At 46.2% G+C, this 12645-nt stretch overlaps 1 protein-coding gene across 1 annotated transcript; it reads left to right on the plus strand.

The window, feature by feature from the left end:
• Positions 1-7021: 7021 nt before the first annotated feature.
• Positions 7022-8783, plus strand: G0S2 (G0/G1 switch 2). The gene is made up of 2 exons (XM_066625573.1): positions 7022-7121; positions 8101-8783. Exon 2 carries the CDS (start codon positions 8151-8153, stop codon positions 8475-8477), a length of 327 nt encoding a protein of 108 aa, XP_066481670.1. The 5' UTR covers positions 7022-7121; positions 8101-8150; the 3' UTR covers positions 8478-8783.
• The last annotated feature ends 3862 nt before the right edge of the window (positions 8784-12645 follow it).

The raw sequence follows: 12645 nt of genomic DNA on the forward strand, positions 1-12645 counted from the left end.
GTGCTTCTCATGGGTCCAAAACACTTCCCGTATGTGATTTTGATGTACTCCTTACAATGACTCTGGAGTGCAAAACTGTATTATTATTTTCATATTGTAGCTGGGAATCAGAGGCTTAGAGATTGTGGCTTGCCTAAGGCTATCATAAGAAAGGGCTTTCTGGATCTGGCCAAAGTCCGATTTAGTCCAGCATTCTGTATCCCACACTGGCCCACCAGCTGCTTCTGGGAAACCCACAAGCAAGAGACTGGGAGTTCATGTTCAAATGAACATGAATCCCAATCTGCACCTCAGTTTCTTAGCCACTACACACTCTTATTGTAGGCCAAAATTATCATTGACCAATATTCTTGTTCATAGAGAAGGTTGACTATGCCTCATGTCAGCGTTGGAAGCAATCAGATGGAGGCAATCAGATGTTCCTTCCATCAACTTCCCCCAGAGCTTTGATTTGACCTTTCAAAGGACATTAGTTATTTACTATTTAAATGAAGAGTCTTAATAGCAGCTTGAGGTTAAAGGAAGTATCACTGAAGATGATGTAATCTGCTTTATGCTGCTGATGAAATGCATGTAGTACTAGAAGCAATGAGATGTGAAAGTAACAAGACAAAACCCCATGATCTCCTGCACAGACTGTGCTGTACCACCCAGCCGTGACTCATTGCTTAAGCGACAATTAACACGTAATTGATTTCTCCATGATTCCATAATCAAAGAAGGGAAGCCCACTGTGTAAAGAGGTGCAGCAGAAGAAAGGAGAAACACATACATTAGAATGTAGTGTTGTTGTAGTTGCTTTCAGTCCCTAATAATAGTTTCATCACTTAGTTCAGTTCAGTAAGTCCTTTATTGGCATAAAATACAGAGAAAGAGCAAAACAAAACAAAAATATACAAAGACAACACAACATAAACATCAGTCTTCTCCTCACACACTGCCCAGAGTCACAGGGCTGTGCCTGGCTACTACCCCAGATAAAATGGAAGCAACATTATCCAGGGTCTCAGAATCAGGTGTGGAAAGGAGAGACTGAAGCATGATTGAATCCTCCCAGCCCTGCATCCTAGCTAACAATGGGCCTAGATATTTCTTGCGTGATGCTTCATGTAGCGGGCAGTGGAAAAAGGTATGCATTAGAGTCTCAATGCAATCCCTACCACACTTGCATTTCCTCTCTAAGTAGAAATACCACTGAACCTGCCCATTAACAAGGCTGATGGAAGAGCGTTACATCTTGCAAGTGTGAAAGCTCTCCGAGCCTGCGGGCACACCAGGTGGTAAAAGAAGGAGGCCGGTTTCCCAAAACTGACTGGAATATGGAGATGAAGTGGAGAGCATGTGGTTCTGGCAGCACTAAACAGCTCTTGTTTGATATCAAGAATTCTTTCTTTGACACATTCTGTAAGCTGCATCACATTCTGCATCACATTCTGTAAGCTGCATCACAGCCAATCATACCTAACTCCACAGTGTCCAGCCCTATTGACTTAATTTTAGTTAGAAGATCAGTGATCTCTAAAGGCAGGACTGGATCTGATAATAATTGGTGCATTAGACCAGAGGGGGTAGGGTTAAATAAAATCCTAAACCAAAATTTAAGTAGTCTTAACCATGCAGTAGTCCTTAATCAAATTAACCCCACCTCGAGACACAGAACCGAGTAGGGAACGCACCTGGGTAAGCCCAAAATCTTCCGTAAAAAGGAGGCTTGGATGCATTCTAGTGGTTGGTTAATAACCTTATACCAGGCAGGAGAGCCATAAAGAACCTGGGAAAGAACCTTTCCCTTAAACGCCTCCAGAGCGGCCAGAACATAACCATTGCCACAGGTGACAAAGAAGTGGGAAATAGCTGAGGAAGCTAGTTTAGATGCGTTCTGCACTGCCTTACGATGTAAAGCCCAAGTGAGCCTGTAATGGAAGTTGATACCCAGGTACTTGAAATGCTTAACCTGTTCCATTTTGTTGCCATTACAAGACCACTTAAAAGCTTTTCATCTGTTAGCAAATATCATTATCTTAGATTTAGCATAATTGATCTGCAATTTGTTGGACAAAAAGTACTCTGCGGCACGACTGAGCAGACGTTTCAGGCCAATCCTAGTACGAGATATCAGTACTGCATCATACGCGTACAGAAGTAGCGGCACTTGGCTTGCGCCAAGCTTTGGACAATGGCCATCTACTTCCTTCAGGGAAGGGGCAAGATCATTTAGAAATAGATTGAAAAGCATGGGGGCCAAGACACAGCCCTGTTTGACCCCTTTGTTAGTTCATCACTTAGCTGGGGACTATGATATCATGCAGCTGCTCAGAGCTTAAATAAAAATCAGTATGTCTGGAAAGTTACGATAAAATATTTAGAAGCAAGGTAATAACTAAAAGCAAGTTGATTTCATTTAAATCTCTGCTGCTCTGAAAGGCAAAAAGCAGAGGATGGAGCAAAGAAAGAATATCAGAGTAATCCTCTTACTGATTATGGGTTTGGGTGTTTTGGATTGCTGCTGTTACAACGTAGGTTCATTTTTTAATATTTTGAAGATGACAGTACTGCATGTTGCTCTGAGAGCCTTTAAGCCCAAAAGTGACTTCTGTATTTAAATAGTAGTACTGTAATGTAAAAGCCTACACCACGTCTAAACGCACCACACGGTATTAGCTGGTCTGTGCTTAATAGGGATGAGCCAAAACTCAGATGACTCAGACTTCAGTCGTGAAAATAGGCATTGTTCACAACTGGTATGAACTCGAGTCATGCATGTCAAAAACTTGGGCACTGACTCGGGGCTTGGGGGTTTTACCCTAAGCATGAAAGACTCGAATAGATTGGAGTCAAGAGTCAGTTGTGACTCTGATTTTTGTGTCTGCTTGCTTGCTTTTTTTTTTTTTTTTTTTACCACATCTGGGGCTTGACTCGCTTTTCAAAGACTTGAACTTGAGTCAAAAATGACTCAAAAAATGGCTCTGGATGAGTCACGACGGCCACCATTTGGACTTGTGGGTTCGACTCAGGTCAAGGGGGGAGGAGACCCAGGACTCAACTCGAGACTCGGCACTGTGATTCTGGCACATACCTGTGCTAAGGCACCAAGACAACTACAGCAGTGTTGAAGCAAATTAAAAGAGTGCATGCTCCTGTATTTGCACTCTGTACACTCTGGATTGCAGTTCAGTCAAAAGGAGCCAACAATTAATACATCCAATGGCATGACATGGATATGATCCTTCCTTTAATGCAGCCGTCCTCAAACGTTTTGGTCTCTGGAGCTCTTTACACTCCTAAATGGACTCTTGGGAAGAGTGAATGTGTAGAGGCTCAGGGAGCCCCAGGGCACCAGCACACACACCATTTATGGTGTGCTCTTGGAGCCCCTGAAGGGGTCTCAGGGAGCCCCAGGGCTTGAGAAATACTGCTTTAGTGTGTGTAACACACTGCATGTTGTTTCCAATGGCCACTTACCCTGCCTCTAGCTCTCTTACAACTAAGGTTTAAGCTGAGTCAGAATTTATGACAGCTTATCACCGGAACCTGTTATCAGTACCAGAGTTAAGCCTAAATACGTGAAGGAATAACCTGAAAGTTGGCTCCTTTGAACACGAGAAGAGTGCTTTTCTCATAGCCCATGCTCACCACCTATCAGGGATATGTTGTCCAGATCATAAGCTGAGGCCCAACACCTCTCATTTGGAAATGATCTGCAGCCTGAAAACCATTTCAACAGCCAAAATCCGAGTCTGTCATTGTCCACTACACTTGGACAAGCGCTGCAGGTCTGCCTCTTCCCTTCACCTATGACCTGTTCGGGCATCAACAAATGCAGGTGTGAAGGAGAACAGAGTTGTACCCATAAGCAGTTGACCAGATGGAGCACTGGCTTAAGGACCCATGCCTACCAGGAGGCCCGCTTGCCTGGCCTTGCCCCTGAACTCTCAGTACTGGTGGCAGGGGTAGTGTCCAACAGGCTACGGAGGGCAAGCAGGGAGTGCCATAGGAGGGCCGGTGCAAGGCTCTTCCCCAGGGCCCTAGCAACCTGACGTCGACACTTTTGTTCAGGAGCTTGTATGCAACCAAATATTCACAGGGCTCTAGATTTCAGATTCCTTTCTTTGAAAAATAGAGGGTATAGACAGGGCAAGCATCTGAGTCCGACATTCTTGAGTACATGTCCAGGTTCATACAGACCAGAAAGCTCCTAATACCTGCTGCTGCTCCTTCTCTTGATACTGTGATCTCAAGGGAGAGTGCAAACACCAGGAATGAGAAGCAGCAGGCACTGCCACTGCCTCCTCACTAACCTGCCCTCTTCCTCTGGGTGGAATGGGATGCAGGTCCAGAGGGAGAGCAAACGGGTGACAACGGAGAAAAGACCCTGCTGAGGGCAGCCTGCCTAAAGACTCCTCCCCAGCACTGGGGGATGGTCTCATTGTGAACATGTCACCTCCTTTGGTAGCTGACAGTGGAGACAGTAGGTGCAACCCTGATTTCCCCCATATGCACACTTGGTACTTCACTGTTGTTTTTTTCCCCCCGTTAAAGCCACAGGGGTCTCCATTTCAATGCAAGAGAAAGCAAGCAGAGTCATAATCCCTCATTGGCCTAACAGACAGCTCAGCCAGTGGGTGAGAGGAGAGAGGGCAGCACACAGGCTTGCGCAAGTGTGCACAGTGGTCTGGTGGCCAGAAATAGAATACAAACCACATGAGCCAAGTCCTAGACCCATGCCCTATGCACTAGAAGGGAACTGTCTCCTAAACATTCTGAAAGCTGGCAAGGCCCCATTCTCTATTATGGTGAATTGGGGGCCTTTCACCTGAAAGCTAGAAGAAGGGACTGCAGGTCTTTGCCCCTGAAATCTGAATGTGTTTTTGTCAACAAAATCATTTTGGCCTAAAAAAGCTTCAGATGTTGAAGAAAAGGCTTGACACTGGAATGGTACACAAAATTGCTTGAAGTCCTAATTGGTAAGTCTGGTGAAAGAGATACCTGCACAGGTACAAGTACTCAACAGGAGTGTTGGATTGGGCTGGGAGAATCTTAGGTTCAAATCCTTGATCACAGGGAGGCTTTAACCAGTCACCATCTCTAAGCATGCCCTATCCCACAGGGTTGTTGTGAAAATAAAATACGTTGTTCCAGGTTTCCTGGCACAAAGGTAAGACACAAATGCAACAAAGAGAGGCTATCAATATGAGTAGGCAATGTGGGGCAGTGGCCAGAATGTTGAAACAGGAACAAGGAGACACCTGTTCAAATCCTCCATCAACCATGAGCTTGGGTCAGCTACTATCTCTCAGCCTAACCTACCTCAGGGAGTTGGTGTGAGGCTAAAACAGTGAATCTGTATGTCTCCTGCTCTGAGTTTCTTGTTCTGATAAAGGAAGGATATAAATGTCATTGGTGGCTTCGCTCACACTGAACGCAGACAGATCAAGGAGTTTTAGAAAGTTAGGCCAGAAAGGTGTGAGAAGTTCCTGAGGTTTCCAGGAAGGTGGTGAGAATATGAATCTGAAATAGGATGCCATTGTCATATTATGATTTAGATGTTCAGGGCAACAAACTTATGAGTCAGATATGAGCCTTAAGAACATTTTGAACCAGAAATGTCTCTTCCATGATGTTCACTGCATGCAAGTGTCTGTGGAACAATGATGTTTTCTTACAAAGCTGCTTCAAAAAAAGAAAAGAAAGCAAATTATGAGACATCAGGCAAACAGGCAGCCTTTATCACAAACGCACAGGCATCATCAAAGAACAGGACAATCTGCACAACAAGATGTTACAAGCAACCTTTGGAAGCGCTACAAGATAGGTTTCCTTTTGTGCATCTTCTGCTATGGCCCTTATCGCTTACTATTCTGCTGCTCTCCTGAGGTAGCTGTGTTCATACTTATTGTTATTGATTTGCTTTATCGACAGGGCTTTCCATCCACCCTGTATGCAGAAATTCAATTTAAAAATGAACATAAGCAAAGCACATAAATTATGGGTTTTGTGTGTGTGTGTGTGTCCCTTTATTGCATGCATTGTATTACCTCTTCTTAATCTTCATGGTGGGGGGGGCAGGTTAAAATTCAAACCAATCAAAGCTTTACATCCACCATGAATATGTTCTTATGCAGCAATTCAATCTAAAAATGCACATAAGCAAAGCACAAAAAGTGTGTGTGTGCGCGCACACGCGTCTTTTTTTGCTTGAATTGTGTTGTCTGTTATTAATCCTTCCACAAGGGGGGAGTAGGTTAAAATCCAAACTAATCAGAACTTTACATCCACCATGAATATGTTCTTATGCAGCAATTCAATCTAAAGATGCACATAAGTAAAGCACATAGTGTTTGTGTGCATGTCCCTTTTTTGCATGCATTGTGTTATCTGTTCTTAATCTTCAAGGGGGGGCAGGTTAAAATGCAAACCAATCAGAACTTTACGTCCACCATGAATATGTTCTTATGCAGCAATTCAATCTAAAAATGCACATAAGCAAAGCATACAGTGTGTGTGTGTGTCCCTTTTCTGCATGAATTGTGTTACCTCTTCTTAATCTTAAGGGGGGGGGGGCAGCTTAAAATCCAAAGCAATCAGTCCAGTCAAACCAGCCAGTCAGCCAGGCATAAGCCAACTGAGCCTCCCTGGCATTCCTGAATGCCCTTGGACGCAGAGCTGTTGGCAAGGGCAGGGAGTGAAGGCCGTGCGAAGGGGGGGCTCGCACACGTCTCTCCATCGCATTGTTCAAGGCAGGGCGCAAACTGATCCAGTCCGCACTTTGCAAAGCCCCCCCCCCCGGCGCGCCTCTCGCCCTCCCTCCTGATGCACGCCTCCCCGGGGGGAGCAGGAGCTGGCGATGACCCCGAGCCCTGCCAGAGCCGGAGAAGCACAGGAGGGTCCCGCCGCGGCCAATGGGCTGCGTGCTGGCGGCGTGCTGAGCTCATGGGCAGCGCGCCTGGACCGCAACCCCCCACGGCCGTCTCACCCGGGCAGGGGAGGAGCCTGGGCCAGGCGTGGGCGATATAAGGCCAGCCAGAGCCTCGGCGTGGCAGAGCAACAGCTGAGCGGTGTTTTCCTTCTGGTCGCTCCGAGCTCCCCTTCGCTCAGGCGGACGCGCTCGCTCGCTCGCCGCGGTGAGTACTGCAGGCTGCGGAGCCAAAGGGGCCAGCGCGGAGATCGGGCCGCGCTCTGCGGTCCTTCTTGGGCTGGGGGTCCGGCAGAGTCCTAAGGGGAGGGCAGGAAGGGCGAGGCGCGTCTCTGCATGGGCACCGGAGCGCTCCCCCTGTGTGGGGCTGTGCACATAACTGGGCTGCGTTGCACCGCGCACAAGAGATCCAGGGGACTGCAGAACGATGAGCTCTTGTGCAGCTGCTGCTTTCAGAAGAGCTGGGGGTGCAGGAGCCTTCCTCCCAGCTGACTGGCAGCCCAATCCTATCCACACTTTTATGGGGGAAGGCCCCACTGACATGAATGGGACTGAGTAGACATGCATAGGTTTGGGCTCTGAGGCTACAATCCTAGCCATACTTTCCAGGGAGTAAGCCTCATTGGCTATAATGGGACTTACTTCTGAGCAGACATGCATAGGATTGGCTCTAAGGGCCCAATCCTATCCAACGTTCCAGCACTGATGCAGGTGCAATGCAGCCCTGAGTTAAGGGACAAAAATTCCCTTACCTTGGGGAGGTCTCCATGACCCCCACCCCACCCCAAGATGCAGTGCATGCCCCACTGGCACGGCTGCACTGGTGTTGGAAAATTGGATAGGGCCCTAAAAGCCCAAGCCTATCCAAGTCTACTCAGACAGAAGTCCCATTAGAGTCAATGAGACTCACTCCTAGGAAAGTGTGGATAGGATTGTAGCCCAAGGGTCCAATGCTATCCAACTTTCCAGCACAATGCAGCCCTGAGGGGGGTGCAGCCACAATGCAGCCCCGAGGTAAGGGAACAAAAGTTCCCATACATTGAGGAGGCCTCTGTGACTGCCTCCGCACTACAGGATGCCCCATTGGCACTGCCCTGGCACTAGATAGGACTGGGCCCTACATTCTTTAAAAAGATTCAAAAGCAGCGCAGCTAACATGCCTTCTCTCCTCTCTTTTTGTTCTCTAGGTTGTTGTTTTTTTGCCTTGCCCCTGACTTGGCCTGTCTGCTGCAGAACCATGGAGACCATGCAGGAACTGATCCCTTTTGCCAAAGAGATGCTGAGCCAGAAGCCCAATGGGAAGATGGTCAAACTCTACATGCTGGGGAGCGTCTTGGCATTCTGTGGGGTTGTCATCGGCCTGGTGGAGACGGTCTGCAGCCCTTTCACCTCAGAAGGGAAGCTAGAGGAGGAAGAGGAGGAGGAGGAGAAAGAGAAAAAGAAACCTGTTGCCCCCCTCACAGAAAAGGAGGTGGTGCCTCAGAAATCAGAGGAGGTGGTCTTGGAAAAGAGCAAACAAGCACTGGCAGTGAGGAACTTGGTGAACAGAACGCATGCATCCTAAGAAAAGGGTGTTCCCTGCCGTGCACAGAACACTTGTGGTCCTTCATGTGCAGAGGCTGGATCAGAGGCCTGTGTTTGAAACTACCTGTGCAAAAGGACTCCGTAAATGAGACTTCCTTTTTATTTTGCTGCTGTGCAGCAGTTGAAGTACACAGCCATTTAAATCCACATACCTGTTCTGTTGGTATGACTATCTGGAGTTTGTAGCATCTCAACCTTTGTATGAGGTTGTTGTGTTTTTTTTTAATTGCAAGTATACATACATTTTTTGGACATTGACATTTTAAATAAACTCTTTTATACCTGACCCCAGTGAATTTTGGTGTGCACATCTTGTGTGGGCAGAAAGTGGGTTGGGAATAATAAATGCTCCTGTTCTTGAGAATCTGGGAAGTGCAGCAAAGGGCTAGTGCTTCAAGCCAATGAAAACTTAACATCCATTGGGAACTTTATCCTAATTTATCCTATTTTCCTATTAACTATCCTATTTATTATTGGGAACTTTAGGTTTCTTGATTTCAGTACTATATATAGTTAACTTCTGGATTAAGTTGATTATATTGAAACATCCCATTAATTTGATCAGGGAACAAGGTGTTGTGATACAGGAAATATATTTTGTGTGTGTTGTAACAAATCTATTTTCAATCCTAAGCCATTTCTGACCAACTTTACATATACACAACAGGGACCAAATGTGTACACCTGTGGGCCAGACAAAAATGGGTTAAATATCTTTGGCTTTGGTCAGTGGCACTTAGTCCATGAATGTGTGTTTAAGGAGTAGGTAATTAAGCTTCCATTCTTTAAATCTTCAACTTCCACTAAGCATATTTTGGAATAAATTTAGCTCTGATTCTTGGAGTGGTCTTGGGCCATTAACAAGGGTATACCTGTTTTGTCCTCTTCTGCCTTTAGTTACAATACAAACATCTTGATTCAAGGTGAATGTTGTGACTTATAAGGATTACCTAGGATGAGACTAGGCAGAAATATCCAAGGTCACTTACTGCTGCTTCTCCCCCCTGTGCCTTCCTACCCTGTCTCTCCATATCTCATATTTTTTGTGGCCTGTGTTCACACACTGGTTGGATTAGTACCAAAAGCCTGACCTATTTTTTAAAGGCTAAACATGCAAAGCATCAGCATTTAAAAAGAAAAAAAAGTCAATTAGAAAAAGCTTTTGCTGGTGAATTCTGTGTTTCAAAACATACAAGATGAGCTGTGCCTTTCCCAAAATAGCAAGTTCATATAGCCCCTATGGGTACTTCTTTCGTCCTATTTGAGTTCTACACCTACCTTGGTACCTTTACACCAATCTCACCTCTGTCCTAAGAATGTACAGTGTTACCTTTATATTGTACTGAGTCAGAGCCTGGGTCTAGCAAGTGCTGGGTATCCAAGTGCTAACCAGCAACAGTAATTCAGGATTTCTGGCAAGGGTCTTCCTCATTCAACCTGGAAATGCCAGGAGCTGAACCCAGGAACTTATGCATGTAAAAATGTGGTCTGCTGCTGAGCTATGAGACACCTCCTGTCTCACATTCCCCAGGTCACATTTCCCAATTTCAGGAAACTGAGCAGTAGCGCAAACTTCCTCTCAGAGGCTTATGATTCTTACCTTGACAGTTTGGGGCCCAATGACCAAAGACTATGCCATTTACATCACTTGCCCTGCTGGTGTCTCACATGGAACAGCTTAAGCAGCACTGGCTTATTAGAACTTGAAATAAATGTGTTTTCCAGGATTGCACTCTACTCGACACCATGCTCTACTGTTCAGAGAACGTGCTGGAGTGCCTCTAGCCAAGTGTCATACACTGACCCCTATGGTTTAAGATTTAGGCTGCAATCCTATAAACATGCTTACTCGTTCATGAATTCTTGCAGATAGGCCATAACCATGAATTCTTGCAGGTAGGCCATAACTCAGGTGGAGCCTTGGGTGGTAATGCTGGGAGAAGGGTCTGGTGCAAGGCTTTTCAATAGTAACATGATTTGTGGCACATTCCTTCTCCCTTGTCTGCCATGGCTGAAGAATGGAGAACAATATCCTACCCCTGGTAACTGGACCAGAGGCACCCATTATGTTGTGTTTCTCTTATCTTTAGCAAGGGGAGAGCTACTATCGCTGTTCACCCCAGCAGAGGACCTTTTCACATTTGCAAACTAGCTGTTTACAAGTGTTTTTTTTCTGTACCTTTTTAGATTGGAACAGGGAACCATATTTTCATTTACTTCACTGTGTAGCTGTAAAGGTTCCCCCCCCCTTTTTTTTCTTTTTGCACTAAAAGCAGTAAAGAAATATGTGAAAGCCATTACTGCCCAGCCCACAGGTGTACATATTTGATTCCTGTTGCATATATGCAACATTTAGAAATGGCTTAATGAATAATAATTTGGATATGTTGTTGATCTCTTTGATCCTTTATTTTTGATCCCACAAAAACCTACCTCTAGTCTTATCTCAGGAGGCCATTTTACCTTATAAAGAAGAAAATAAATCATATGGCTTTACTTAAGCGAGCAGCCTGATCCTATGTTGCTGCATTGCACTTAAATTAATATTACTTTGGTGTAATATAATAGAGGGTCATATGCACATCAAGCAGCAAAGCAGACAGCAAAATGATACAACTTAAAATGGGATAGCTTCGCAACACTAACAGAAACTCCTCTAGCATACATGACAGCTCTAGCACCACTGACCAGTCACGGTGTTTCATGCTGATGCAGCCATATTTGTTCTGCTCAGAAGAAACCACCCAATCGATGCCTGGTAATGGCAGGAAAGGGAGAATCACACTGGTGACTGCTCTGGCTTGTGCTCACTTGCAGCCTGTGTTGCGGGGTGGCATCAGGGATTGGCCAGGTAGGGTGCTGCCCAAGGGTGCATCAGATGGTTCACCAGACTGGGGCAACCCCTGAAACCTCAGTACTGGTGCCCAGTATGCCACCAGGAGATGGGCAGAGGGCTTGTTAGAGAGCCCAGTGCAGGAGCTCTCCCCAAGTATGTTAGCAACAAGTCATTGGCACAAGAAGTAAAGGACATGGTTGCTGCTATACCTGTTGGAGGGCTACCTTGTTGCCAGTGGCAAGTCAAGAGAGACATGGGGTTAGTAATGGTAGTTGTTAATAACTGCAACAGACAGTGCCTACACCTGTACCTAGATGCTCAGCAGAAGTTGGTAAGTAGAGAAGTGCAGTTGTTCAAAAGGCTGAGTCACAGCCCAATCCTACCCAAAATCCACATGCAGTGCTGGCATGGCTTCTGCTGCATCCCACAGGGGATTTTTGGTTGTTGGAGGTCTCCTTGGGAACATCTGTCTCCTTGCCCCAGGAAATGCCCCAGCAGCCACTATGGGGCAACTCAAACCTTCACCAGCTCAATTGCTCACACAAATCTGTGTTACTTCATGAAGGAGAATCAGGCCCAGGAAGGGGCTTGGGATTTGACAAACGCTTCAGCCACCGATCCCGCCTCTCTCCTGGGCCTGATCTACCTTTCTCCCTATTCCTGTCACCCACCTGTCCCACCCCCTCTCCATTCTGCCCACTCCCCAATCAACCCCCTCCCCACCTTCATCCAACCCCCTGCATAGGCCTGCTGGCGCATGGGAGGCCACTGTGGCCTTCCTGCTGGCAGGCCTGCAACACTCATCGGTGGAGGCAGCTTTGCTAGTTACACTGACAGGGGAGGGGGTTAAGATTGCGCCATCAAAAGGGTATGCTCATGCCCTGCCTCCAAACCCCTTGTAGCAAGTGTTATGGATTTCTATCTCCAGGCATTGTACAACCTGTTCCTTCCCCTGGTTTTTCTCCCTCAAGGAAAGGGATCCAGTACTTCTTGGTAGCAATAGTTCAGCAGTAACAGTGGAAATAGAATGCCTGGCTATGCTCCCCATTGCCTTCACCAGCAAAATGTATAAGGCATGTTTACCTGCATTTGTAGGTGCATGGCCAACACTTACTGATAGCTCAGAAGTCACCTATAAACATACTTTCAGTGGGCAGACTCTCTCTCTCTCTCTCTCTGCAAAGGGAACAAAACAGAAAAAGCTGCCAGACTAGCACAGATAAGAGACTAATGTTAGACACAGCTCTCCATACATCTGAGATGTGGGGACCAGATAAAGTTGCATCCACAGATCCAAAAATCAGTGGTAGCT

The sequence above is a fragment of the Tiliqua scincoides genome, chromosome 4, assembly GCF_035046505.1.
Source record: "Tiliqua scincoides isolate rTilSci1 chromosome 4, rTilSci1.hap2, whole genome shotgun sequence".
In the NCBI taxonomy this organism is placed as follows: Eukaryota; Metazoa; Chordata; class Lepidosauria; order Squamata; family Scincidae; genus Tiliqua; species Tiliqua scincoides.

Coding starts and splice junctions, on each gene's coding strand:
- G0S2 (XM_066625573.1), top strand. CDS start 8,151: ATGGAGACCATGCAGGAACTGATCCCTTTTGCCAAAGAGATGCTGAGC.